Genomic DNA, 27,830 nt, shown 5'->3' with positions numbered 1-27,830 from the left:
CTGTTTTTACTTCAGACCCTCACTTTTATACACATTCTGATAAACACCAATGCCCTCACTATAACACATGCTCTGCTATAAACCCATGCCCTCAGGGTAGAGTTACTCTCTAATGCTTATTTGTTTCCTTGATATGCTACTGTACAGAACCGAACTGCATATTTTCAACAAATAAAGTATATTTTGAAATAAAAACTAAGCCCACACCCTCAATGCAATTCATAGTACATTTTCCATATTTCACACTCCCTGGTATAGCTGACAGCCTCGCTGTAACACACTCTCTCATACATCCCACAACCTTTGATTTTCACGACCATGGTACAGCCCACACCCACACTATAAAACACACTGATATGCCCCAAAACCTCACGATAACAGACAGTCTGATATACTCACACCCAGACTACAACATAGTCCCTGATATATCCCATACTCTCACCATAACATACTCTGCATAAAAAAACTCACACCCTCATTGTAACATACACTCTGTTATAAACCCGCACCCTCCCTATAACATATGTTCAGAGATGTCCCACACCCTCACTATAACACACTCTGATATACTCCATACCCTCGCTATAACACTCTTCCCCCCCGATGTATACAACATCTTCGGTATAAAACGCTCCTTGATATGCCCCATACCCTCACAAAAGAACACTCTTTGGTATAGCCCACACCCTTCCAATAACACACGAGTGTCTTAGGCCCAAGTATTTTCATAAATGACCTTCCCTCCATCACAAGGTCAGACATGGGGATGTTCGTCGATGATTGCACAATGTTCAGCACTATACGTGACTCCTCAGATACTGAAGCAGTCCATGTTCAAATGCAACAGGATCTGGACAATATCCAGGCTTGGGCTGACAAGTGGCAAGTGACATTTGCACCACACAAATGCCAGGCTATGACCTTCACCAATAAGAGACAGACTAACCATCGTCTCTTAACATTCAATGGTATTACTATCACTGAATACCCCGCTATCAACATCCTTGAGGTTACTACTGACCAGAAACTCAACATGATTCACCACATTAATACAGTGGCTACAAAAGCAGGTCAGAGGGTAGGAACACTGCGGTGAGTAACTCACCTCCTGACTCCCCAAAGCCTGTCCACTATCTACAAGGCAAAAGTCAGGAGTGTGATGGAATACTCCCCACTTGCCTGGATGGGTGCAGCCCCAACAACACTCAAGAAGGTTTGACACTATCCAGGACAAAGCAGACAACTTGATTGGCATCACATCCACAAGCATCCACTCCCTCCACTGACACGCAGTAGCAGCAGTGTGTACTATCTACAAGATGCACTGCAGAAATTCACCAAAGATCCTCAGGCAGCACATTTCAAACCCATAACCACTTCCACCTACAGTGATGGTGTAGGGCATAATACTCTCCCAAATGTACCCCATCCAACACACACCCTGATATACTCCACCCTCACTATAACACTCACTCTAATACACCCGATAACCTCACTATAACACACACTCTAATATACTTCACACCCACACTGCAACACACTCTCTCATATGTCTGACAAAATCAGTATTTCACATTCTCTGATATACCCCACACCCAGACTGTAACACACTCCAAACTAATCTACACCGTTATTATATCATACACACACACAAATACTCTTACAATGTCACTACAACACACAATCTGATTTAGCCCACACCCTCACTAAAACACACTCCCTGATACACCCCACATACTCACTACAACAGTCTCTCTTACATACCCCACACACTCAGTATTTCACATCCTCTGATAAAGCCCGCTCACTCAACTTAGTATAATCACAGATCATTGAATCCCCACAAGGTGGAAACAGGTCCTTTGGCCCAACAAGTCCCCACTGACTCTCAGAGCATCCCACCCTGACCTACGCAATCTACACATCCCAGAATACTACGGGCAATTTCCCATGGCCAGTCCACCTAGCCTGCACAACTTTGGACTGTGGGAGGAAACCAAAGCACCCAGAGGAAACGTGTGCAGACACGGGGAGAATGTGCAAATTCCACACAGACAGTCACCCGAGGGTGGGATCAAACCCAGGTCCCTGGTGCTGTGAGGCTGCAGTGCTAACCGCTGAGCCCCATGCCGCCCTAATCAATAAATCCCACACTTTCTCTATAACACATTATGTCCTCATTATACCACACTCCCTGATAAAAACCACACCTTCACTGTTACACAGTTTCAAACACACCTCACACTTTCACGATAAGACATTTCCCGATATACACCAACACTCTCACTGTAAAATACTCCCTTACGTACACCATACCCTCAATATAACACACTGTTCAATATACCCACAACCTGACTTTAATACACTTGGGTTCATCTAAATCTCTTGTATCAGAGATAATGGGAACTGCAGATGCTGGAGAATGCGAGATAACAATGTGTGGAGCTGGATGAACACAGCGGGCTGGATGTTATTTGGCCTGCTCTGTTCATCCAGTTCCACACTTTGTTATCTCATCTAAATCTCTGTTGGCTGAGCCTTGTTCCTGAGCTCCCTGAATTCAGTGTTAATGGTTCACCACGCTTTGATTTAAAATTTTTCATCAAAGTTTAAATCCCACCATGACCTTCTGCCTTTCTGGGTCTCTAACCTCTTTCAACCCTATAACACTGCAAAGACCCTAATGTTTTTCCAAACCTGGTCTCATGGGTATCAACAGTCTACTCTTCCTCAACCACTGATGGTAATGCTTTCAGTTTCCATAACCCTAAATCCTCCTCAAGATCTCTTCATCTACTTTTCATGTTTCCTTTAAGTTGCTCCTTAAACCTAAATCTTTGACCATCTGTCCCAATATGCCCTTATTCAGCTCACAGTCAAATTTTGTGAAACCTGCAACCATTTCCATTTAGAAGGACAAGGGGCAGCAGATCCATGGGAACACCACCCCCTGCAAGTTCCACTCCAAGCCACTCACCATCCTCACTTGGAAATATGCTGCTGTTCTTTCACTGTCACTGGGTCAGAATCCTGGAATTCCCTCCTTAAAGGCCTTGTGGGTCAACCTACAGCAGATCAAGAATGCCAATCACCAGAACTTTCTCCAGGGCAACTAGGGATGGGTAATAAATATTGACCAAGTGATGCCTGCATCCAAAAAAATGCCAATTTATGTTGCAATGTGCCTCAACACACACTTATCATGTATTATTTCAAACTGATTTCAGGCAGTCAAGTTCGAGCCTTACCATGACAGTGCCCTAGCCCGATTCCTCCTCAAACGAGCTTTAAGAGTGAGTATATTTGTTGATTGGAAGGCCATTTTGATTAATCTACGCCCAAAAGCATGTACGTAGGTTATTTTCATGTTGAAAACCCTGCCAAACCTTTTGCCTCCCTGCTAGAGTAAACGAACTGGCCATTTTCTGTTCTGGTTTCTGAGAAGTGAAGTGGCTGAGTCGATGCACTATCGCCAGCGCTACGCTGTCATCCTGGAAGCATACCTCCGGGGCTGTGGGAAAGCCATGCTGATGGATTTCATGAGGCAAGTCAAGGTGATGGAGGCCCTGCACAAAGTCACGCTGGAGATAAAAAATGTCACTGCTGACAAATATGATGTTTCAGCTCAAGGTATGTTTATAAATGTCTGGCTGCAAAAGGGCTGGATGGTGCTAGGAGGTGGGGAATGTCACAAAGTCACAGCCATAAGGGGGAAAACGGCTACTGCAGGCCCCTCCGTCAATCATACCCCTGGAGGCTGGAATTTGCAAAGTTAAACTGACTTGTATTGACTTGGAGGAAGGTTCCTGATTTTACTGGGAATTATTCTAGTAATTTTAAGGGATGACTTCTGTTTGTATCGTACATATGGGTCCATGTTTAAATTATTTGTCAATATGTAAACAAACTTTTAAAATTTGATATTTGATCACAGCACCCTACTACCTACTTTGGATCAAACAGTTTTATGCTCTTTCAGTTTCTGGATTAACATTAAGATAAAGGCTCTGAAATATTCTTGCAGAATCTGCACAATGTTAAACTCTGGCCTTTCACCCGAATGCAGTTCCAGGTTTAATTGCCCATGAGGTGTGAGTATGGCCGGCAAGGCCAGTCTTTAATATCTATCCGTAATTGTCCCTTGGGAAAGTAGTGGTGAGCTACCTTTTTGAACTACAGCAGTCCATTTGATACAGGTATTCGCACAGTGCCATGAGGGAGGGAATTCCAGGATTTTGACCCAGCGACAGTGAAGGAACGGTGATGTATTTCCAAGTCAGGATGGTGAGTGGCTTGGAGGAGAACTTGCAGTCGGTAGTGTTCCCATGTATCTGCTGTCCTTGTCCCTCTAGGTGGGCATTGTTGCTGAGTTACTGTAGTGTATCTTGTACATGTTGCTGCCACTGTGCCTTGGGAATGAATACAGTGAATGCTGAAGGTAGCGGTTGGGATCTGAGTCAAGCAAATAATTACTAATATAAAGGCCAAAATGGTGTTCACTTTAATCCAAACACGCACATATTCGTTAATACACAGGATGAACAAAACAGAGAGCTCTGCAGAAATAGATTTGGTGGAAAACATAGATAAAAAGCAGGAAATTCTGTGGATTAAGAGACCAAACTATGAGATCGAATGAAAATGCCTTTCTCACAGTTTGTTTTGGATTCTGGTGATGATGTATTACTGATGGTGGTAATCCTCAATTTGGTATCTGGTCAGTTAGACCTAGGAGTTTGCTTGAGTTAAAGTTCTTCCTTTCAGAATGTTTTTAGTGATGTTTCTTTTCCACTCTCAAAAGGGTAGAGAGAGAGAGAGACAGTGTAAGTCTTGACTTGCAGGCTTTCTAGAGTTCTGTGACGAATCGGAACCTAACTATCCAAAAGCTGTTGCTAGGCAGTTTTCAACCCAAAGAGACCTGGTGTCAGTTTATCTCTCAAATCCCTCAAAGCTAGCTTCTCCACAAGTTATTTCAGAGAAATGTGGATTTCACCAGCTTCAAAATCTCCCCTCCCCCCACTGTATTCCAAAATCAGCCCAGCTTGTCCCCACCTCCCTAACCTGTCCTTCCTCCCACCTATCCTCTCCTCCCACCTCAAGGCACACCCACCTCCCCTATCTACTAAACTCATCCCGCCCCCTTGACCTGTCTGTCCTCCCTGGACTGAGCTATCTCCTCCCTACTTCCCCACCTACACTCACCTTTACTGGCTCCATCCCCGCCTCTTTGACCGGTCTGTCTCCTCTCCACCTATCTTCTCCTCTACCCATCTTCTATCCGCCTCCCACTCACTCCCTATTTATTTCAGAATCCCCTTGCCCTCCCCCATTTCTGAAGAAGGGTCTAGGCCCAAAACATCAGCTTTCCTGCTCCTCTGATGCTGCTTGTCCTGCTGTGTTCATCCAGCTCCACACCGTGTTATCTCCACAATTACATGACCTGTTATTAGTCAGTGAATATGACAGTTCACTTTTCAACCACATTCTTCAAAAACACAACTGGTTCATTCTCTGAAAGCAGTGAAGTCTAAACTTCAATTTTTCCAGTTTATATTCCAATAAAAATATATAGTCCTCATACCCGGAGGGAGGTGAAATCAGTGGCAAGGGCACAAAGTGTGTTGCAGGGGATTTTGATGTTCGCAAATGTTGAACTGAAGGATATGGTGTCTCATTCAAGACTGAATATAAGACTGTCACTCTGACAATAATAAAAAAAACCATGGGTTCAAAGTGGCAGTGGAGAAATAACTGCAAGTGTTAGCAGTAAAAATGCAGAAGCTGGCCGAGGAGCAGCATGTAGGTGAGGAACAGGAGAGAGTCATAGAATCACAGAATCCCTACAGTGTGGAAGCATGCTATTTGGCCCATCAAATCCCCAATGTCTCTCTGACAGCATCCCATCCAGACCCTCTCCATCCCCGCAATGCTTCATTTTCCCATACCTAACCCACCTAGCCTACACATCCCTGGGCACTACGGGCAATTAGCACAGCCAATCCCCCTAACGTCTTTGGACTGTGGGATAAAACTGAAGCACCCGGAGGAAACCCACGGAGACACAGGGTGAATGTGCAAATTCCACACAGACTGTGGCTCGAGAGTGGAATTGAACCCAGATCTCTGCCGCTGAGGCAGCTGTGCTAATGAAGCTATGTTGTTGGGCAGAAGGAAATAAGGATTTGAGGATAAGAAACAAGGTTAAGCAAGGACAATCCTACTGATCCAGGCAATGGAAAAGTGTTAGCAGTATTTAGCTTGGTCAACCAAATCAGAGACTAGAGATATGTTGAGAAGCCTGTGGAAGGCTAATACATTATGGTCACAGTCAGACAGAATGCCCCCTGTGACATTCACTTTCAGAGGCTGTCAGCTGAAAATTCAATTGGAGAGTTTCATTGATGGATTTGCGGGAAAGCTGAACATAACTTTCAACGTTCACGGATTTTAGAGGGGAAAAGAAGGTTGAAAATGGGATAATGATTTGCAAGGACTGAGGCATCAAAAGTGATTTATTTTGAGGAGGGAGTGACGGCAGTTTTGCAAATAGGAAGGGCAACATCTGAAGAGAGAAGGAAATTTACACTGTCAGGTAGGAAGAGGGCCAGGGAGGAAAGTTTGTTGATCTGGAATATGTTGGGAATGGGTGCAGACACTGGATTCCATGAAGAAAGTTAACTGGAGGAGCACAGGGGGAAATAGGAAACTAGAGAGAGATGTGGGTTCTGTGCCAGGGTATTTGTGGAAGTGTGATTCAATAAGTTTGGGGGGTGGTGGGGAGGAGCAGAAGCAGCTAAATGAAAGGTTTCAATTCTCAAACATAAAATGTTTTCAGTGCAGAGGAAAGCAATCAACCTGTCAAATCTGAAGAACAGCTCTGCTAGTCCCTTTCTTTGCCTCATATGTGTTCTCTTTTCAAGTGCTATTGTCCTTTGAAAGCACCAATTACACATCTGCCTCCCCCACACTCTCCAGCAGTGCGTTCTGGACCCTAACTACCTGTTGCACAGAACGAAATTTTCTCATGTCACCACTGTTTATTTCTACGACTCAAAAATTCCATCAAAACTTCTTGTTTTTGACGTTGGGAGTGAGGGTGTAGAAGATACAGGTTTAAAGAGAGAGACAACTGTGAAGGAGAGAAGGGGTCACTATTGCATGGGTGGATCCTGGAGTTAGCGGACAAGGAACAGCAGAGGAAGGTGAGGTCTGACAGTGGTACAGACTGATCCAGTGGGTTCCTCTGGTTCTCAAATCAGTGTCACCTTGGACTGAAGGCAGTAAAGATACCTGGAATATTGACCAGGGTATCAAATAAAGAAAAAAAGATATCAAGGCACTGGAATACACGCAGTGTAAAACAGTGATGAGAAGTGATAGCTATGAAGTGGAAGAAAAAAATGACTTGGCTTTCTATAGAAAGTTCCACAATCTTGAGGTGTCCCAAAGGATTTTTTTTTTATACAACCCATTAAATATTTGTAGTCACGGTGGTAATACAGGAAATTGCAGCTAATTTGCATACAGCAAGCTCCCACAAATAGCAATGTAGCAATCACCATATAATCTTGTTTCAGAGATAGCAGAAACTGCAGATGCTGGAGAATCTGAGATAACAAGGTGTGGAGCTGGATGAACACAGCAGGCCAAGCAGCATCAGAGGAGCAGGAACGCTGATGTGTCCCGAAACGTCAGCCTTCCTGCTCCTCTGATGCTGCTTAGCCTGCTGTGTTCATCCAGCTCTTCACCAGATAATCTGTTGCTTTTACTAGTGAGCCAGGTATAACTTATCTGCTTTGGATCAAAACAGTGCTGTTGGATGTTTTCAGTTTATCTGTGGGAGCTTGGGCCTGGGATTAATGTCTCGTTATGGGGATAGCATCCTTGACAAAGCAGCAGTCCATCAGAGAGCTCTATCATTGCTCTGGGTTGTCGGCCTGGACTTTGGCGCTCAATCTCTGATCATGCTGCTTCAGAAGTGAGAGTGCTACCAGCTGGGCCATGCCTGACATGGGAATTCTGAGTTCATGGCTTTTACAGTAAAGCTGAGAAGTGTCTGATGTGTATTTCTTTTCCCCTGATTGAATCTGTTTTATTTGTAGCGATCTCGCAGTTAAGACACAAACTTGAGAAGCTACAATCGTCTGGTTTCCCAGAATGTTTCCGAGTTCCATATGACCCGGGCCTCCGTGCAGGTGCTCTTGTGGTAGGTTAAACTTTACATTAGTGCTTCCCACTGGATATTTCACATACTGAAGACCCTCCGCAACGGCCAAAGTTTGGTCTGCAGCTGAAGTGTCAGTTTAACTTGTGTTTAATGCAAGATCCCATCTTGGTAAAGAAATTGAAACATGCTTTAGAGGTTGTCACCCAGAGAATTGCCAAAGGGCTGCTTTCTGTTTGAATGATCAGCTAGTACTCAATAATACGTTTCACAGCATTTTGGTTGCCAGGACTTGTTGCAGCAGATTTTGGTGCAATGAAAATAAGTGTTGGACCGCTGGAAAATGAGGCTGGAGAAGTAGTCATGGAGAAGGAAGAAATGGTGGTGGAACTAAATAGCTATTTGCCTCAGTCTTCGTTGTGTCTACTTTTCTGTGGTGTTTCTAAGAGGACATTCAGGAGACTCTGTCAAGAATTCACTGGAGATAAATTCCAGGAGCTATTCTGCCAGGTTCTGGCTTCTCTAAATTCAATGCAAACCACACCCCCTGTGTTTGTGTGAGTGTCTGAGAGAGACAGAGAGAGAGTCTGAGAGAGAGAGAGAGTGTCTGAGAGAGAGAGAGAGTGTCAGAGAGGGAGTGTGTCAGAGAGAGAGAGATTGTGTGTGTGTCTGAGACAGAGTATCTGAGAGAGAGAGAGAGTGTGAGTGTCTGAGAGAGAGACAGTGTGTCTGAGAGAGAGTGAGTGTGTCAGAGAGCGTATCAGAGAGAGTGTGTGTGAGAGAGAGAGTGTTTGTCTGAGAGAGAGAGAGATTGTGTGTGTCTGAGAAAGAGTGTGTGTGTGAGAGAGAGTGTCTGAGAGTGTCTGAGAGAAGATTGTGTGTGTCTGAGAGACAGTGTCAGAGAGAGAGAGCGAGTGTCTGAGAGAGAGAGAATGACTGATAGAGAGAGTGTGTGAGAGAGAGATTGTGTGTGTGTAAGAGAGAGAGTGTGTGTCTGAGAGAGAGAGAGAGAGAGAGTGTGTGTGCAGGCTTCAAATGCAGATCCAGAGAAATTGCATTTCATGAGCACTGGTTTCAGCACCAGCGGGGACGTGACAATCAGCAATTATTTTAAAAATTGCCAGCTATATCCAGACTAAATCCAGGTAATTTTTTTAACAGCACAACACCAATTTTGTGTCTGCTTTCAGCCTTTGGCCAAACCAGCCTTGGAATTGCTAACTTGCACACTAACTGTATGCAAGATTGCCTTTAGAGAATGGCAGAAACGAGTGTTTAACTTGGTCACTTTTTCTGTCACTGTCAGGACATTCTTTAAGGGGCATTGCTGGTTTGTAGCAGAGGTCATCTCCCAAGGACACGTCCTCTGCTAGTTTCCCCAAAGCCAACCTGCCTTGTTGCCTGCCTCCTTAATTGCCTGTTGGAACCTGCCATTTGCAGTTCACAATGAGCAATGTGACTATAGGAAAGAGGAAATGAGGTGTTATCCACTGTCTTCCTTATGTGTTGTTAGGAAAACACAAACCATCTTCCCAAAAGAACTTCCACCTATCTTCTAACTCTTAGTCAGCCCCTGGGAATTGAGGATGCCTTGTGTCTGGTTTGTAAGCTGCTGTTGTCCCTTGAGGTTCTAGAACCCCATAGTTTCCACCAAGCATTTGCTGGTTCAGATGGATGACCCTGGCTTGTTACCCTAAGCAATAATCTAAATCCAGGCAAGCAATGCTTGTAATTTGTTATTTGTCTAATCAGTTAGACAGGTGATTTGGTGATGGGAAAAGGGAGATTCAGTTGTGAGTAAGAACACTTCTGTATATAAGGTAAAGGAAGAGAAAAGCTGAGTCCTTGTGGTGTAGTGATAGTGTCACTATCTCTGTGCCAGAAGGTCTGAGTTCAAGTCCCACCTCCTCCAGAGTGGTGTCATTACATCACTGCAGTGGTTGATTTTAAAAATGCCTAAGAGCTGAGTTATGGCGTCAGGGAGGTCTACACCACAGAACAGGCCCTTCAACCCATTGAGTCTAACTGAAAAAGCAATAAGTGGGAAGAAGGTGAAATCTGGGTAAAGCTAGTGAGTAATATAAAAGAAGATTGCAAGAGGTTTTTAGAGATATAAAAGGTAAGAGAGAGGCAAGAGTGGATGTTGGACCACTGGAAGACGAAGCTGGAGAAGCAGTAATGGAGAACAAAGAAAGGGTGGAGGAACTGAACAGGTATTTTGCATCAGTTTTCAAGTAGAAGATATCAGCAATACAGCAGAACTTCAAGAGAGTCAGGGCAGAGGTTAGTGTGATAACCATCGCTAGGGAGAAGGTGCTGGGGAAGCTGGAAAGTCTGAAGCTGGGTAAATCACCTGGACCTGATGGACTACACCCCATAGGAGATAGCTGCAGAAATTGTAGAGGCATTGGTGGTGATCTTTCAGGAATTATTGGCGTCAGGGAGGGTCCCGAAGGACTAGAAAGTGGCTAATGTTTAAGAAGGGAGGGAGGCAGAAGACAGGATATTATAGACAGGTTAGCCTGACCTTAGTTGTTGGTAAGATTTTAAATCCATTATTAAGGATGAGCTTGAGGAGCACTTGGAAGTGCATGTCAAAATAGGGCTGGGTCAGCACAACTTTATGAACGGGAGGTCATGGTTCAGGAGGTAACAAGCAAATTAGACAGAGGAGAACCTGAGGACATGATCTGTTCAGATTTACAGAAGACCTTTGACAAGGTGTTGGATAGGAGGCTGCTACATAAGATAAGAGCCCATGGTGTTGGGGGCAAGGTACTGGCATGGATAGAGGATTGGCAGACTGTATTTCTCGGGGCAGCAGCTGCTGACTTGTGGAGTTCTGCTTGGGTCTGTGTGGGGACCATAACTATTCACATTATACATTAACAATCTGGACAAAGGAACTGAGGGCACTGTTGTTAAGTTTGCAGATGACACAAAGATAGTTGGAGGGACAGGTAGTGTTGAGAGAGTGGGGAGGCTGCAGAAGGACTTGGACAGGTTAGGATGGTGGGCAAAGAAGAGGCAGATGGAATGTGGTGTGGGAAAGTGTGAAGTTGTGAATTTTGGTGGGAAGAATAGAGAGGTAGACTATTTTCTATATGAGGAAAGGCTTGGGCAATCTGAAGCAAGGAGGGACTTAGGAGTAATAGTTCAGGGCTCTCAAGGTTAACATACAAGTTCACTTGGCAGTTAGGAAGACAGACGTAATATTAGCATTCATTTCAAGAGGGCTAGAATGCAAAAGCTGAGATGTACTACTGCGGCTGTATAAGGCTCTGGTCAGACTGCATTTAGAGTGGTTTTGGGTCCCATATCTAATGAAGGATGTGCTGGCCTTAGAGCTCCAGAGGTTTTCAAGAATGATCCTGAGAATGAAGGGCCTGCTATATGAGGAACAATTGAGGACTCTAGGTCAGTACTTAATGGAGTTTAGAGGGATGAGGCGGGATCTAATTGTAATGTACAGAATACTGAGAGGCCTGGATAGAATGGATGTGGAAAAGACATCTCTACTCGGACCCAAGGGGACAGCCTCAGAGTGAAGGGATGACCCTTTGGAAATGAGATGAGGAGGAATTTCTTCAGCCAGAGGGTGGTGAATCTGTGGAACTCATGACTGCAGAGGCCTGTGGAGGCCAAGTCATTGAGAGTATGCAAGACAGAGGTAGATATGTTCTTGATTAGTAAGGAGATCAAGGGTAACATGGAGAAGGCAGGAGAATGAGGTTGAGAAACATATCAGCCATGACCAAACGGTATAGCAGACTCAATGGGCCGAAAGGCCTAAACCTGCTCCTACATTTTATGGTTTACACTGGTCAAATATACCTATTCTAATACTGTTTTCAAGCACTTGACTGAGACCCTTATATACTTTGGCATCACAAAAGCACATCTAAATACTTTTTAAATGTTAGGAGGGTTTCTGTCATTTTTATTATTGTGACAATAAGATGAGTACATCTCTGCTCTTGTATACTAGCCTTCTTGAAATGAATGCCAATATTACATCCGGTAGCAGTGTTTGTAATTTGTTATTTGTTAATTGGGTAATTGGTCTAATTGTTGGTGGTTTTATTTATAAAGGAAGGAGCTGAGCTTTTTCCCCTAACTGGCTGCCTCTCTTCTGGTGGCTACTTTCACACCTGGGTGGGGAGAGAGCAGGTAGAATTCACCGTGAGGCATTTAGAAAAGGGAGTTGGGCACCACACGGGATGGAGTGCCATATCTCCCCATAATTTTATTGTAACCTCTTCCTTGTTTTCCCACCTTTTTGCTTCATCTTATTTCCACACTGCCATTTGGTGTACACTGTTTGCAATTTTTTAATTTGGTGATTAGAAAACTAGCTGGCAAGTTTATAAAATTTAAGAAAAGCTGTTTTTAAATACTGTTATACCCACCCTTGTTTCCTTTGATAACATGTTGTGTTTTTGTTACATGTGCTTGTAATTTTGATTAATTGGGTGATTTGATAAATTGGTGGTGGGTTTTGTTAATTGAAAAGAAACAAGGTTGGATTTTTCTTGATCTTCGGGTCCCCCATATGGAAGGATGCTGTAGATCAGAGTACTTCTCCATGGGCCTTGGCCTGGCTAAACTGGCCATGAATATATCCTAGCAGTGGGATGTGAGGAGGGTCGTACTCCTGCCTGTCTGCCTCTTTTCCAATGGATATGTTTGTGACAGAGTGTCCTCAGAAAGGGAGCACGGAATGTCCACCAGTTTTTTGGGGTAGATGGGAGATAGGTGTAACATTTCCTCCTGCAACACTATTTTGATTTAGTCCCCTTGGATTCCCCCATATTGATTTTTTTAAAAAATATTTCTGGTTGTTATAGAGTCCTGTTAGGCAGTTTTTATTTCTTTGTCATTTATATATAATAAACTAATTTATTTTTAAGAACTGAGTTCTTTCCCAGCAGGGAGTTAGCTTCTGGAAAGGGAACGGTGAAAACCGGTGTTTGTGCTAAACTGTAGAGGTACAATAAAACCCTTGTAAATCTCTGAAAGTCTTTTGCTGTCTAATTCAACGCATGAATATTGACCTGTTAAATATACTGGTTCACAGTTGTCAGCCATTCTCTGGCACCTCATTAAAGTGCCTTACACACACACTCAGGTACATTTTCCAAACAGGGATCTCTGAATAAAGGGCTGGTTGATTTGATTATGACTCTCTCTCTGGTCAGAAGTACACTGTTTCACTATAATGGGTTGATTATTATACACAGAAACTTAAATGATCTGTCTTTCAGAAATTACAACTTTGAATAATATTTTGAGGACTAAATAATAAGCTTGAACTTAAAACTCATGTCACCCGTGACATTTTTTGACAAGTTTGTGACGGATGTGGTTAAGTGCTGGCTAAGGTATCCAAATACCAGTCTCTTCTAATATACTGTGCTCTACATCACACTGTTAGAACCAAGTCGTAAATAAATTGATCTGTGTAATCAGTGTATCCACTAAAATTGCTGCCAGAATGCAAAACGAGAGAGATCACCTGACTCGGCTTTGGCTTTCTGTTAACTGCTTTGCAGGTGGATAAGTGTAAGGTCATGCCTTCAAAGAAAAAACCCCTGTGGCTAGAGTTCAAGTGTGCGGACCTCACCTCTGTATCCAAGGACACCATTGGGATCATCTTTAAACATGGAGATGACCTGAGGCAGGACATGCTGATCATCCAGGTGATGCTCAGAAATACTCTTTATGAATCTTAGATCCTGTCCAGTACTGTAACTCAGCATTCTTCACTGTAAGGGCCTCACGCACAGTGCTGATCACTTAAATGGTCTGCATTTCAGTGGTCTTCAGTATAAGGTTCACAGATCTACCTAACACTCCTCGTTTGGGGAAGGTGGTGACTTAGTGGTAATGTCATTTGAATCGTCATGTACAAGTCTGAATAGTGTGCTGGGTACATGGGGCAAAAGAAAAGCTAGTGGAATTTAATGCAGATAATTGACTTTAAAATGAATCACATTAATGGCTTCAACATAATAAAAATATCATAAAGCTCTTCACAAGATAGATAAGGGTCAGCAGGTTTAAAACAGAGATGAGGAGAAATTACTTTTCTTACAGGGTCGTGAATCTGTGGAATCACAGAAAACTGACCCAGAGTGCAGTGGACGCTGGGACATTGAGTAAATTTATGGAGAAGGTAGACAGATTTTTAATAACCAAGATGATCAGCTATGATCATACTAAATGTTGGAGCAGGCTTGATTGCCAACTCCTGCTCCTAGTTCTTACATAAGTAACCACCCTATTAATGTGAAATTGTTTTCCTTGGTGGAGAGGCCAGGACTGGTCTCTCAGCATGTACCCTGTTATGGCCTCTAAGGATTTTACAAATTTCTATGAGATAATCCCTCATTCATTGAAACTACTAGAGGGACAGAACCATAGAATTGTTACAGCATCCAAAGCAGCCATCTGGCTCACTCTGCCTTCATTGGTTCTCCAAATAAACAGTTTACTTAGTATCATTATCGCACCTCCTTTCAGCAAACTTGCACATTGTTCCCTTTTCAAAGAACCATCCCATTGCCTTGTTTAATTATCTGACTCAAGCACATTCCTGGGTAGCGTATTCCAGACACCAGCCACTCGCTGTGTAAAACAGTCTCATGTCACTTCTACTTACTTTGTCCAATTACTTTAAAATTGTGTTCTCTTGTTCTCAATTCATTAACACATCTGTCCAGACCCCTTATGGTTTTGAGATAACAAGGTATAGAGCTGGATGAACGCAGCAGGCCAAGCCGCATCAGAGGAGCAGGAAGGCTGATGTTTCGGGCCTAGACCCTTCTCCAGAAATGAAGAAGGGTCTAGGCCCGAAACATCAGCCTTCTTGCTTCTCTGATGCTGCTTGGCCTGCTGCGTTCATCCAGCTCTACACCTTGTTATCTCAGATTCTCCAGCATCTGCAGTTCCTACTGCCCCTTATGGTTTTGAACACCTTTATCAGATCTATTTACAAAATTCAATGTTCTCATCCCTGGAACCATTTTTGTGAATCGTTTCTGTCTCCTGTCCATTGCATTCACAGCCCTCCAAAAGTATATTGCCCAGAACTGGATGCAGTTCTCCAGCTGAGGCTAAACCAGTGTCTGATACAAGTTCAACATAACTACCCTATAGTTGTGCTCCTATACCCCATATTCCAACCCCATTTGCAATAAAAACCTCAAATACCACATGCCTTATGAATTCTTTACCATACATACATCCCAACTGTCTGTGATTCATGATCCAGGATACCCAAATTTCTGATGACTAGCATTTACTAGTTTTCCACCTCTGCTTCTCTATTCTAAAAAACAAAGTGGTTTAGAGTATAAGCTGATCCAAAGGAGTTTACCGTATATGTTATAGTGCAGGGGCAATGACATACCTGGTTCATAGTATAAAGGGTAATCCAATTTAGCAGGCATCTCTACAAAGCTTGGTAATGTGTGAGAAGTGAACAGTATTGGAATGACAATTGCTTCATGATGCTGCATGGAGCTACTGCTTTGAATACTATTATAATAAATGAAACAATAATTTTATCTATCCACAGATCCTTCTAATTATGGACTCAATCTGGGAGATAGAATCTTTGGATCTTTGTCTTTTGCCATATGGGTGTATTGCAACAGGAAACAAAATCGGTAAGAAAATTATCTTCACCTTAGCTTCTGGCACCTAAACCTATTCTTTAATCTGAAGAAACTGGATGATTCACATACTGGCTTGTGGGACCAAGATTCAAAGTCACCACAATGGAAATGAATTCGCAATGATCGTCAATGGTTCATGTGGGAAAAGGAGTTAGTGATGGTAGTGTCCTATTTAAGGTTCATAGTGTTAGCATCTCTTGCTTTATGTGCAAAGACAGCTGTGTAGTAGACTCAGTCATTACTTAGTTACCAGTCATTTACCCTGTGTCTAATTTGAGCCCAGTCACTGATGCGAAGGTAATATTACCACCATACAATGGTGAACCCATCTGAGGCACAGGTACCTGGCTTAGCAGTTTCATGTAATTCTGTCCAAGATCACAAATCCAAAGTATTGTTGGACTTCTACAGGAATGATTCAGATTGTGAAAGATGCTACAACCATTGCTAAGATTCAGCAGAGCACAGTTGGCAACACCGGGGCATTTAAAGATGAAGTGTTGAATCACTGGCTGAAAGAGAAGTGCCCGATTGAAGAAAAGGTAAATGATATAAACTTTTACAAGAGATTTACGTTATCTGTCCTTTTAATCTCCTGAATTAGCATTACCAATATTGCTCTAGTGGCTTAATTTCATTGGATTTGACAACTTGTGTCCACTGCTCTGCAAAGGAAAATAAAAGACAGCTCATAATTTTATCTAGGTTCATGCAAATCCCTGCTGTGTTTACCATGCATCTGCCCCAGATGAGCAGGACAAAGTACACGTTCATTCTCAGTACCTGACTACTCCTGTTCCCACAGCAAAGCTTGCTGCTGCGAGCTTATACATTTAAATTGACAGATATCACTATGCTCCCAACCTTGATAACTACTTGATCAATTAATTATTCTTCAATTACAGAATAATTATGGTACTTATTCAATCATTTCTTTCTGGCTGGTTAGTGACTCTACAGTAAATTTTGTTCATTACATGTTGAATGATTGTTAAGCGCAGAAGACAAAATGGCTGCCCAAGGACTCTTATGGCATTGTGGTGTCTCCCTGCCTCTGGGCTAGAAGGTCCGGGTTCAAGTCTCACCTGAGCAGGATGTGTCTCACAAATGTCCAAAAATGCCTTATGATGTCTGATCTCAGAAGTTAATCAAACTCAGGTCTGGTTAGTACTTGGATAGAAGACCACCTAGGAATACCAGGTGCAACAGTACAATACCCACCTCTGAGTCAGAAGGTACAAGTTCAAGTCTCATCTGCCTCAAAGGTGTGTCAGAACAGGGTTATTAAAATAACTACAAAATGGCTTGCTTGGCAGTCTTATTTCTTTTTTAAATGGCAGTTTGACCTCATAGAATCTCTGCAGTATGGGAGCAGGTCATTTGGCCCATCAAGTCCACACCAACTCTCCAAACAGCATCCCACCCGGACACATGACACCCCTCCAACACTATAACCTTGCATTTCCCATGACTTATCCACCTAACCTACACATCCCAACATACTGCAGGACAACTTAGCATGGCCAATTCACCTAACCTGCACATCTTTGGACTACGGCAGGAAACCCATGCAGACACAGGGAGAATGTGTAAACTCCACACAGTCATTTGCTGGCGGGTAGAATCAAACTCAGGTCCCTGGAGCTGTGAGGCAGCAGTGCTGACCACTGAGCCACCCCATTAGCTGGCCACAGTAAATATAATATGGAACTGTCCAAACAACGGTCAAGTTAAAATAACATCTTCTGCTCAGGCCTAGTTGCATAGGTCTGTTGACCAGGTACTGGACCAGCTCACTGCTAATGGACTGGTTCATGGCTAGCAGACTGAATGGCAGGAATTGAACTGTTTGCAGGTAGCGGGCAGGTTGCTGTAGTATTTCAAGAATGTCAGACCAGCAGAGAATTACTGAATTTGCTCAAAAACACTAGAAACCAGTCAGACTCACAGCTTTCCTGGGAACCAAATGGGCATTTTCTTTCTGAAGAAATGTCCCGACCTGAAATTTTCTGCTTCTCTGAAGTTGCCTGGCCTGCTGTGTTCCTCCAGGTCCACACTGTGTTATCCCCGGTATTGTATCAATGCACTGGTGATGGTACTGAATACCAGACAGGCATCTGGTACCTTACCAAAACCATATGGGCTGCAATTTAATGTCAAAGTTGATATTTCATAGAGTTTGAATAAAATGACCATCAGATAGAATGAGCTGTCTATGGGTCTTCTTGGATCCATTCTGCCTTATTAATTATATGTCTGCTGCCTTCTCTGCCATCACAACATCTAACTGTTGAAGCAATCATTACCAACATTTTGTCTGGCACTGTTTATTTTTGGATGATGTGTGTCAATTCTTTGACCCTTTTTGGTGTAACTGTACTGGTTGGCCTCTTTTGTTGTGGTGTTTAATGTCAGAAATGCCTCCTCAGCTGTGCAAACTGAAACCGTTCTTCTTTGATGTTGCAGTTCCAGTCAGCTGTTGAAAGGTTTGTTTACTCATGCGCTGGGTATTGTGTTGCTACCTACATCCTGGGAATAGGAGACAGGCACAATGACAACATCATGATCACAGAGTCAGGTGAGTTTGAAGTGTCTAATAGGATGATTTAAATGTTTTCTTCAGAAGGCTTCATTGATACTAAGACACACTCGTCTCCACTCCATTGTCAATCTGCACTGATTTTTCAAGGCAACATTGGAAGAAAGAGGATTTGAAGAAACATTAGGCAATGAAGGAAATGTTTTGGCACATCATGTTTGTTCTTTGATAGAGCATTCGATTAAGTCAGACTGTCCAATTCTTATGTCACAGTCTTATAAAGTCTTTTCCTCCTTCAAGTATTTATCTGAGTTCCTTTTGAAAATTACTATCGAATTCAGTACCTTTATGAGGTAGGTAGCTGATTCCAGTTCAACATAGTTCATTGCAAAATTTAAAAAAAAGAAAGTTCTCCTCAACTCTCTTTTGGCTTTTTTGACAATTATGTTAAATCTCAATCCTTTGGTTATAGATCATCAGGCCAATTCAAGCCATTATTTAATTACTTTATAAACATTCAACAAAATTTTGAACAGTTAAAGCTCCCTTGACCTCTGCTCCATGGTGAACCTTTCCTGACGCGTCAATTTGTTTCAGTCAATCCTGGGCTAGTAAGACAGAAATAGGGAAATTAACCTTGTGAAAGTTTGTGTGGGGGGACATCTGGAACATAGGATAAGGTTCACGCTAATGCACTCCACTGTAACATGTCTGCCCTCTGTCCTCGGAACACAAATTTACTGAAAATTCAAGATAATAAAATGTGAGGCTGGATGAACACAGCAGGCCAAGCAGCATCTCAGGAGCACAAAAGCTGACGTTTCGGGCCTAGACTCTTCATCAGAGAGGGGGATGGGGTGAGGGTTCTGGAATAAATAGGGAGAGAGGGGGGAGGCGGACCGAAGATGGAGAGAAAAGAAGATAGGTGGAGAGGGTGTAGGTGGGGAGGTAGGGAGGGGATAGGTCAGTCCAGGGAAGATGGACAGGTCAAGGAGGTGGGATGAGGTTAGTAGGTAGGAGATGGAGGTGCGGCTTGGGGTGGGAGGAAGGGATGGGTGAGAAGAAGAACAGGTTAGGGAGGCAGAGACAGGTTGGACTAGTTTTGGGATGCAGTGGGTGGAGGGGAAGAGCTGGGCTGGTTGTGTGGTGCAGTGGGGGGAGGGGACGAACTGGGCTGGTTTAGGGATGCGGTGGGGGAAGGGGAGATTTTGAAACTGGTGAAGTCCACATTGATACCATTAGGCTGCAGGGTTCCCAGGCGGAATATGAGTTGCTGTTCCTGCAACCTTCGGGTGGCATCATTGTGGCACTGCAGGAGGCCCATGATGGACATGTCATCTAAAGAATGGGAGGGGGAGTGGAAATGGTTTGCGGCTGGGAGGTGCAGTTGTTTGTTGCGAACTGAGCGGAGGTGTTCTGCAAAGCGGTCCCCAAGCCTCCGCTTGGTTTCCCCAATGTAGAGGAAGCCACACCGGGTACAGTGGATGCAGTATACCACATTGGCAGATGTGCAGGTGAACCTCTGCTTAATGTGGAATGTCATCTTGGGGCCTGGGATAGGGGTGAGGGAGGAGGTGTGGGGGCAAGTGTAGCATTTCCTGCGGTTGCAGAGGAAGGTGCCGGGTGTGGTGGGGTTGGAGGGCAGTGTGGAGCGAACAAGGGAGTCACGGAGAGAGTGGTCTCTCCGGAAAGCAGACAGGGGTGGGGATGGAAAAATGTCGTGGGTGGTGGGGTCGGATTGTAGATGGCGGAAGTGTCGGAGGATGATGCGTTGTATCCGGAGGTTGGTGGGGTGGTGCGTGAGAGCGAGGGGGATCCTCTTTGGGCGGTTGTGGCGGGGGCGGGGTGTGAGGGATGTGTTGCGGGAAATACGGGAGACGCGGTCAAGGGCGTTCTCGATCCCTGTGGGTGGAAAATTGCGGTCCTTGAAGAACTTGGACATCTGGGATGTGCGGGAGTGGAATGTCTTATCGTGGGAGCAGATGCGGCGGAGGCGGAGGAATTGGGAATAGGGGATGGAATTTTTGCAGGAGGGTGGGTGGGAGGAGTTGTATTCTAGGTAGCTGTGGGAGTCGGTGGGCTTGAAATGGACATCAGTTACAAGCTGGTTGCCTGAGATGGAGACTGAGAGGTCCAGGAAGGTGAGGGATGTGCTGGAGATGGCCCAGGTGATCTGAAGGTTGGGGTGGAAGGTGTTGGTGAAGTGGATGAACTGTTTGAGCTCCTCTGGGGAGCAAGAGGCGGCGCCGATAAAGTCATCAATGTACCGGAGGAAGAGGTGGGGTTTGGGGCCTGTGTAGGTGCGGAAGAGGGACTGTTCCACGTAACCTACAAAGAGGCAGGCATAGCTGGGGCCCATGCGGGTGCCCATGGCCACCCCCTTAGTCTGTAGGAAGTGGGAGGAGTCAAAAGAGAAGTTGTTGAGGGTGAGGACGAGTTCGGCTAGGCGGATGAGGGTGTCGGTGGAGGGGGACTGGTCAGGCCTGCGGGACAGGAAGAAGCAGAGGGCCTTGAGGCCATCTGCATGCGGAATGCAGGTGTATAGGGACTGGACGTCCATGGTGAAGATGAGGTGTTCGGGGCCAGGGAATTGGAAGTCCTGGAGGAGGTGGAGGGCGTGGGTGGTGTCACGGACGTAGGTAGGGAGTTCCTGGACCAAAGGGGAGAAAATGGAGTCCAGATAGGTGGAGTGGATGAACTGAAAATTGCTGAAAATTGCCTATTTAACATATAGAAATTTTCTTAAAAGCTGTAAATTTGCTCATTCCAGAAACATGCTGCTGTTGAGTGTTGTGGTATAACAGGGCTACTGCTGCCCACAAAACTATGATGAACCTTAGAGTAGGTCACAGGCCTAAAAGAAGCAGAACTGTGGAAAATGAGAAATGTCAGGCAGCACTGTTCCATGAGCTAATTAATGAGTGTGAAAGATATGACAGACTACAGTGGAAACAAAGTGAGAAATGCGTGCGAAAAGTAGTGCAGGGTAGATATGGAAATCATAACATGATATTTGTGACTAAGCAGCAACATAGATAGCTTTCAGGAGCAGGAGAACAAACCTCTAAGCACATTGATGATGCTGTCAACTAATCACATTAAAACATGCAAAATCCCTAGAGGGACAGTGAAACTGGGACGGTGTTCTCCCCAGTTGGTAAATCTAGAGTTTGGGGGAGGTCATTGTCTCAGATTATGAGATTAACCAGTCAGATAAGGAGAAACTTCTCCCATGAAATGGATCGCCAATGTTTAGAATTCTTTACTCCTAAGAACTGTATGTCTGACAGTATATGGGATTGTGTGGGATGGTGATGTTTAGGTAGAAGGTAACACATAATTTTAGTAAATAGCAAAGCAGCCTTAAAGGGTCAGTCTCTCACTCCTGCTCCTATTGTTTATACTCTGAAATAACAGGGAGACGGTGGCCTTTAAATGAATGCATGCCATCTTTTCCTTCATTTTTGAATTTTTTGATTATTTATTCACAGCATGTGGATGTCACTGGCAAAGCCAGCGTTATTGCCCATCCCTGCATGCCATGGGAGGGAGGGGGGTAGCAGGTAAGAGTCAATCACAGTGCTGTATGTTTGGCATCAAACATAGGCCAGACCAGGTAAGGACATTGCTCCCTTCCCTAAAGGGCATTAGTGAATGAGATGGGCATTTGCTGGCAACAATTTCAGAGTCATCATTAGACTCTGAAGTCAATAAAAATCTAGAATTAAGAATCAGCCATGGCAGGTTATAAACCTATGTCTGCAGACCATCACCTTGATCTCCAGATTAATAAACTAGAACAGTACTACTAAGCCATCAACTTCCCAATCCATCCCATCTTGACCAAAAGATTCAAACCATTTGCTCACTGGCCTATCCTTGAGCAAATAAGCGGCCCCTTCAGAATGCTGACAAGGTAGGAGAAGGGAATGTGTCTGGTCCCGGCATCCCAGTCAGAGGGGCAAGGGGGCTTGGAAGCAATGATGGCTAATATTCCGCTGGATGTGAATTCTGATGGGGTGAAAAGTGAGGACGAGGGGATCCTATCAGTGTTGTGGGAGGGAAGAGAAGGGGCAAGGGCAGACGTGTGGGAAATGGGTCGGACACAACTAAGAGTTCTGTCAACCACAGTAGTGGGAATTCCTTGGATGAGAAAAAAGGTGGACATTACTGAGGCCCTGCTATAGAAGGTGGCATTATCGGAACAGATGTAACAAAGATGGAGAAACTGGGAGAATAGGCTGGAGTTTTTATAGAAAACAGGAGGTGAGGATGTATAGTTGAGATAACTGTGAGAGTCGGCTAATTTGTAGTGTATATTGATGGTGAGCCTGTCTCCAGAAATGGAAACTGTGATGTCAAGTAAGGGAAGGGAGGAGTCAGAGATGAACCAGATGAAGGTGAGAGCAAAATGGAAATTAGAAGCGATATTCATCGTTTTTTTCTATTCTGGACAAGAGATTGAAGCAGCACTGATGATATCATCATTGTACTGGCATTGTGAGTAGAAAGAGTCAGGCGTAACCGAAGGAAGTCATTTGGCACAAGGTATTTGGCTAAGTATTTAGTCCTACTGTTTCCAGTTAGCTCTGCAAATTTGATCTTTTTGGTATTTATCCAAATCCCTTCCGAAAATTATGATTGCATGTTTCTACCAGTCTGTCAATGCATTCAAGAATGTTCTTGTTGCTCAAAACAATTCTTATCTTTCTGTGGTTCTTTTGCTAATCTTCTAAAATCATTGTTATTTAGTTACTGATCTTCCTGCCGGTTTGTTTGACAGCCTCATTAATAGTCATGAGAGTATGATGAACACTTGCACCAGTAGGAAAAATGACAAGTTTCTGCTTTGTTCCATTCAGGAAATCTTTTCCATATTGATTTTGGTCATATTCTTGGGAACTATAAAAGCTTCCTGGGAATCAATAAAGAGAGAGTGCCCTTTGTTTTGACTCCTGACTTTCTCTTTGTGATGGGTACATCTGGCAAGAAGACAAGCCAACACTTCCAGAAATTTCAGGTATGTGAATCTAGTGCTGTATCACATAACAGATTACAGTGACTCTCCTGGCCTACTGCCCACATCCAGCTCACACCAACTCCCATTCTCCCAACACTTCTGTGCTTATTGCTCTTGACTTGCAGCCCTTCTAACAGTGTCTCAGTTTTAAAATTCCCTTCTCATGCCCTTTGTGGCTCTCCCTTCCCCCATCTCGGTGACCTTCTCCCATCTTACTTCCCAACAGGAACTCTTGTTTCTTCAACTCTGATCTCTGAAGCATCCTCAGTTGATTCGCTCTGACATTGATGACCATGACTTCAGCCATCAGAGCCTCAGCTCTGAAATTCTTCTCCCCTTGCTCCGTTGTTTAAGGTATCATGTCACTTTGCGGAGTGTTGGTGCTGGACTGGGGTGGACAAAGTCAGAAGTCACAAGACACCAAGTTACAGTCCAATTTATTTGAAACCTCGAGCTTTCGGAGTATAGCTCCTTTGTGAGGTGAAGTGACAGAGAAGCACACAGGCACAGAATTAATAGCAGGGTGAGACCAGGGCAGAGAGGTCTAAAGGCCTTACAAATGGTGTGAGCAGAGTGCTGCATATTAAGTCCCTGCAGGTGATCTGAAGTGATAGACGGTGTAGGGAGTCAACTGCAGGATAACAAGTGAAGAGATGATCTATAATCCAATTAAATCAGGCAGAGAGGTAAATACAAAAAAGTTATTATTCGGCACTCCACTCGCACCATTTGTATGAAAACTGAAAGAACCAAAACACTTCCAGACCTGCTGAGCTTTTCCCGCAACTTTGTTTTTGTAGTTGACACCATTTGTATGGTTTTTTTGAGCTCTCTGCGCATAAATTCTACGTTTTATGTGCTTCTCTCTCACTTCACCTGACAAAGGAGCTATGCTCCAAAATCTTGTGATTTCAAATAAACCTGTTAGACTGTAACTTTTTGTCTGTGACTTCTAACTTCATACCACTTTGGTCAAGCTTTTGATAGCCTATTCTAATATCCCTATAAATTTTGAACTCAAACTTTATCCGAAAGAGCTACTACAAAGCATCTTTGACTGTGTCACTGAACCAAACTATAAATATAAATACCAAACAGTTCCGATGTTAGCCTTCCTGCTCCTCTGATGCTGCTTGGCCTGCTGTGTTCATCCAGCCCTACACCTTGTTTCCTACACATTAAAAGGCCTCCTTATAATAGGGAGTGTGGAAATTATTGAACAGCAAAGTACAGATATATTACTCGGCAAATACAAAACTCATCCAAGATCTGTAACCATTTGGATTTGCAACAGCACAGCAGTAGTATCTATGGATGAATTTCAAATTCAGTTTTCTGTGCAGTGACGGATGAGAGATTCTGGACACATTCTGGGAGGCTTTTTAAACAGACAGTGACAAAAACTAGACCTTCCAACATTTGTTGCTTTTGTGCTGTTCCTCACAATACAGCATATCAATCCTATTCGAAATCCTGCTGACATTTTAAAAAATATTTTGAACCCCAGGAAAAGAACCGAGTGTCTGGATTCAGTTTAATTTTTTTTTAAGTCAATTGGTTTGAACACACACCTCTGGGGCCAGTTGCATGTGAGTGTGCCCAGAGGCATGGACATTACCACTGCACAATTGTGCATGACAATTAAAGCAATTGCCTGCTCCTTTGTGTATTGAGGCCCAGCAGTGACCAACAGAGTGAATTTTCTGTTAAACGCAGCCTTAATGGAAAAGAGAAGATAGATGTGTATTTCATTTCTTTCCATAGGATATTTGTGTCAAGGCCTATCTTGCACTCCGCCATCACACCAACCTGTTGATTATACTCTTCTCCATGATGGTGATGACAGGGATGCCACAATTAACCAGCAAAGAGGACATTGAATACATTCGCGAGACACTGACTGTTGGCAAGAGTGAGGAAGAGGCTAAGAAGCACTTCCTGGATCAAATCGAGATCTGTCGGGACAAGGGATGGACTGTACAGTTCAACTGGTTCCTGCACCTTGTACTTGGGATAAAACAGGGGGTTGAGAAACACTCTGCATAGCTGCTCAAAGTGGCAAGACGGAGAATGAAGGACATGGAAGTGGGAACACATTTCTCTCTGGCATCTAGAGTATTCATAGAGCAGTTTGTCCAGTCAGAAATAGCTCAGAACCTAGCTTATTTTTTGCCTCAACCAAACTTGAAATGCATTACTATTTCCAAAAAAAAAGCAAAAGCACTGACCAACACGTTCAGCTGCAAGATATTTCCTCTTTGAAAGGCTGAAACAATTTCAGCCCTCAACATTATGCAAATGTAAGTTTCCCTTCACACAGAGGGATTATTCACTTGCTGAAGTCTGTGGTGATTGTTACAGAAGCAAGCTTGCAATTTTGCTCTGACTCAAGTGAAGATCTGTTTTAGACAGTTTATTGTTCCGTGACTGCCACAAAAAAAAGCGGGAACCTTAATGACTCAAAATCCATTTAGCTCCAGACTCTCACTAGCAGATGAACACACAAAACGTGATCTCTCTTTTTTCCAACCCTCCCTCCCATCACCACGGAAACACCCTTGCTTTGAATGGCCCCAGCAGCAGCAATTCTCCAACTTGTGTTTTAAGTAGTGATTAGACTGGCTATGGGGGACACCGCTCTCTTGCAGCCACTGGTCACCCATTTTTACTGAGATTACGTGGCCTTGGTGGAAACCCGCCAGTTTAAATTTACATGCCTGCACAGCTTCCCAAGTTGCACGTAGCTTTCAGTGCTGATACAGTGTGCCAGTATGGCAGACTTGCACATATTTCCTGATTCTCCACCCACTGGCCATAACCCAAGGCTGCTTTAGTGTGGGCCAGCGTTGCACAATCCACTCACATTCTAAACTCCATTCTGAATGCTGCACTCAGGTACCTTGTTGGGTCAATCAATTTTGCAATATTGTCACCCAGTCCATAATTTGGGACTTCTCGCTCTTCCCTGCCTTAATTTTGATAGATGTTCATGTATGACCAAGGCTTCCAAAGTTACATAAGACAATGAGAACCCCCTGGGAAAAGTTCAGCACGGTGGCTCAATGGTTAGCACTGCTGCCTCACAGCACCAGGGACCTGGGTTCAATTCCACGCTCGGGTGACTGTCTGTGTGGAGTTTGCACATTCTCCCCATGTCTGCGTGGGTTTTCTCTGAGTGCTCTGGTTTCCTCCCACAGTCCAAAGATGTGCAGGTTAGGGTGGATTGGCTAAGCTAAAATTGCCCATAGTGTTCAGGGGTCTGTAGATTTGGTGGGTTATAGGGGAATGGGTTTGGGTGGGATGCTCCAAGGGTTGGTATAGACTTGTTGGGCCAAAGGACCTGTTTCCACACTGTAGGGATTCTATGACTATTTCTTTTAATCATGACGGTGAGACAGTAACGGTGACGTCAGTGGACTCGATTCAGAAGTCAAGCTCATGTTCTTGGGACACATTTTCAAATCCCACTTGGTGGAATTTAAATTATAAATCTGGAATATAAAACAAGTTTCAGAATGGAGACCGCAATAAATGCTTGTTATAAAAACCATCTACTTCATTAATGTTCTTTAGAAAAGAAAACCTGCCACCCTTACCTGGTGTGACCTACACGCCACACCAAACTCACAGCAACACAGATAATTTTTAACAGGCCTCTGCAATTGTCTAACAAGCCAATCTGTTCAACAGCAATTAGGGATGGGTAACAAATGTCAGTGATGCCTACAACCCAAGAAAGTATAAAGAAAACCATACTTTCAGAAAAATATGGACAATATTTTGATGGTCTTAAAGAAAATAAAATTACTACAGGCATGTGGTGAAATAGAAAGACAGTAACTTGTTTCCCACAGGGTTGTTTTCAGCAGCCCTGGAGAATGGTTGCAGGGCCTTTCAGAGTGTTTTCCTCCCCCATTTTCTGCACCCTAGTCACAGTAAGTTGCTACATGCCTCCTTTGTAATGAACCTTCAAATCTTGAAAATGGGGACAATCCATCAACAATTTAGGGCCATGTTTGCCTAGAATCAGGTGGCACAATGACCAGTTTGATTCTGTCACAATGCCTCATTCTCCAAAGCAATTAGTAATATTTAGCAAGTCTTTAAGAATATAAATATTGACCTCCCTTAATAATTATGCAAATATGTTAGAATATGAACCAAAAATAAAAGCAGCTTTAAAATATGTTGTATTACTTTGTAATGAGTGAAAGATGAAAATGTAAGGAGTAGAATGTATTTAGTTGTTATGCAAAACCTGTTGTGATGTCTGAGATAGTCGGTGTGCGGCCTTTGGGAACACCTAACAGGAAATCAAAAGCAGCTCCTGATTTTCTGCTAATTCTGTCTTCTTGTCATCTCCCAATGTGTGTTCCTGATTTTTGCTTGAGATGTTAAAATGAGGCCCATCTGTTCTATTTTGAAGAA

At 43.7% G+C, this 27,830-nt stretch overlaps 1 protein-coding gene across 3 annotated transcripts in view; it reads left to right on the top strand.

The window, feature by feature from the left end:
• The window catches only part of pik3cg (phosphatidylinositol-4,5-bisphosphate 3-kinase, catalytic subunit gamma), a 36,021-nt gene extending 8,448 nt beyond the window's left edge, over window positions 1-27,573 (top strand). For all 3 annotated transcript variants that reach the window (XM_048555227.2, XM_048555226.2, XM_048555229.2), the window contains exons 3-11: window positions 3,228-3,293; window positions 3,405-3,630; window positions 8,103-8,206; window positions 13,717-13,863; window positions 15,744-15,834; window positions 16,255-16,385; window positions 18,310-18,421; window positions 23,245-23,402; window positions 25,167-27,573. In XM_048555227.2, the coding sequence (XP_048411184.1) occupies window positions 3,228-3,293; window positions 3,405-3,630; window positions 8,103-8,206; window positions 13,717-13,863; window positions 15,744-15,834; window positions 16,255-16,385; window positions 18,310-18,421; window positions 23,245-23,402; window positions 25,167-25,448 (1,317 nt within the window). In that variant the 3' untranslated portion in view covers window positions 25,449-27,573. The remainder of the gene's footprint in view (window positions 1-3,227; window positions 3,294-3,404; window positions 3,631-8,102; window positions 8,207-13,716; window positions 13,864-15,743; window positions 15,835-16,254; window positions 16,386-18,309; window positions 18,422-23,244; window positions 23,403-25,166) is intronic.
• The last annotated feature ends 257 nt before the right edge of the window (window positions 27,574-27,830 follow it).

The sequence above is a fragment of the Stegostoma tigrinum genome, chromosome 22 (assembly GCF_030684315.1).
Source record: "Stegostoma tigrinum isolate sSteTig4 chromosome 22, sSteTig4.hap1, whole genome shotgun sequence".
In the NCBI taxonomy this organism is placed as follows: domain Eukaryota; kingdom Metazoa; phylum Chordata; class Chondrichthyes; order Orectolobiformes; family Stegostomatidae; genus Stegostoma; species Stegostoma tigrinum.
This window is presented reverse-complemented; position numbering and strand designations above follow the sequence as displayed.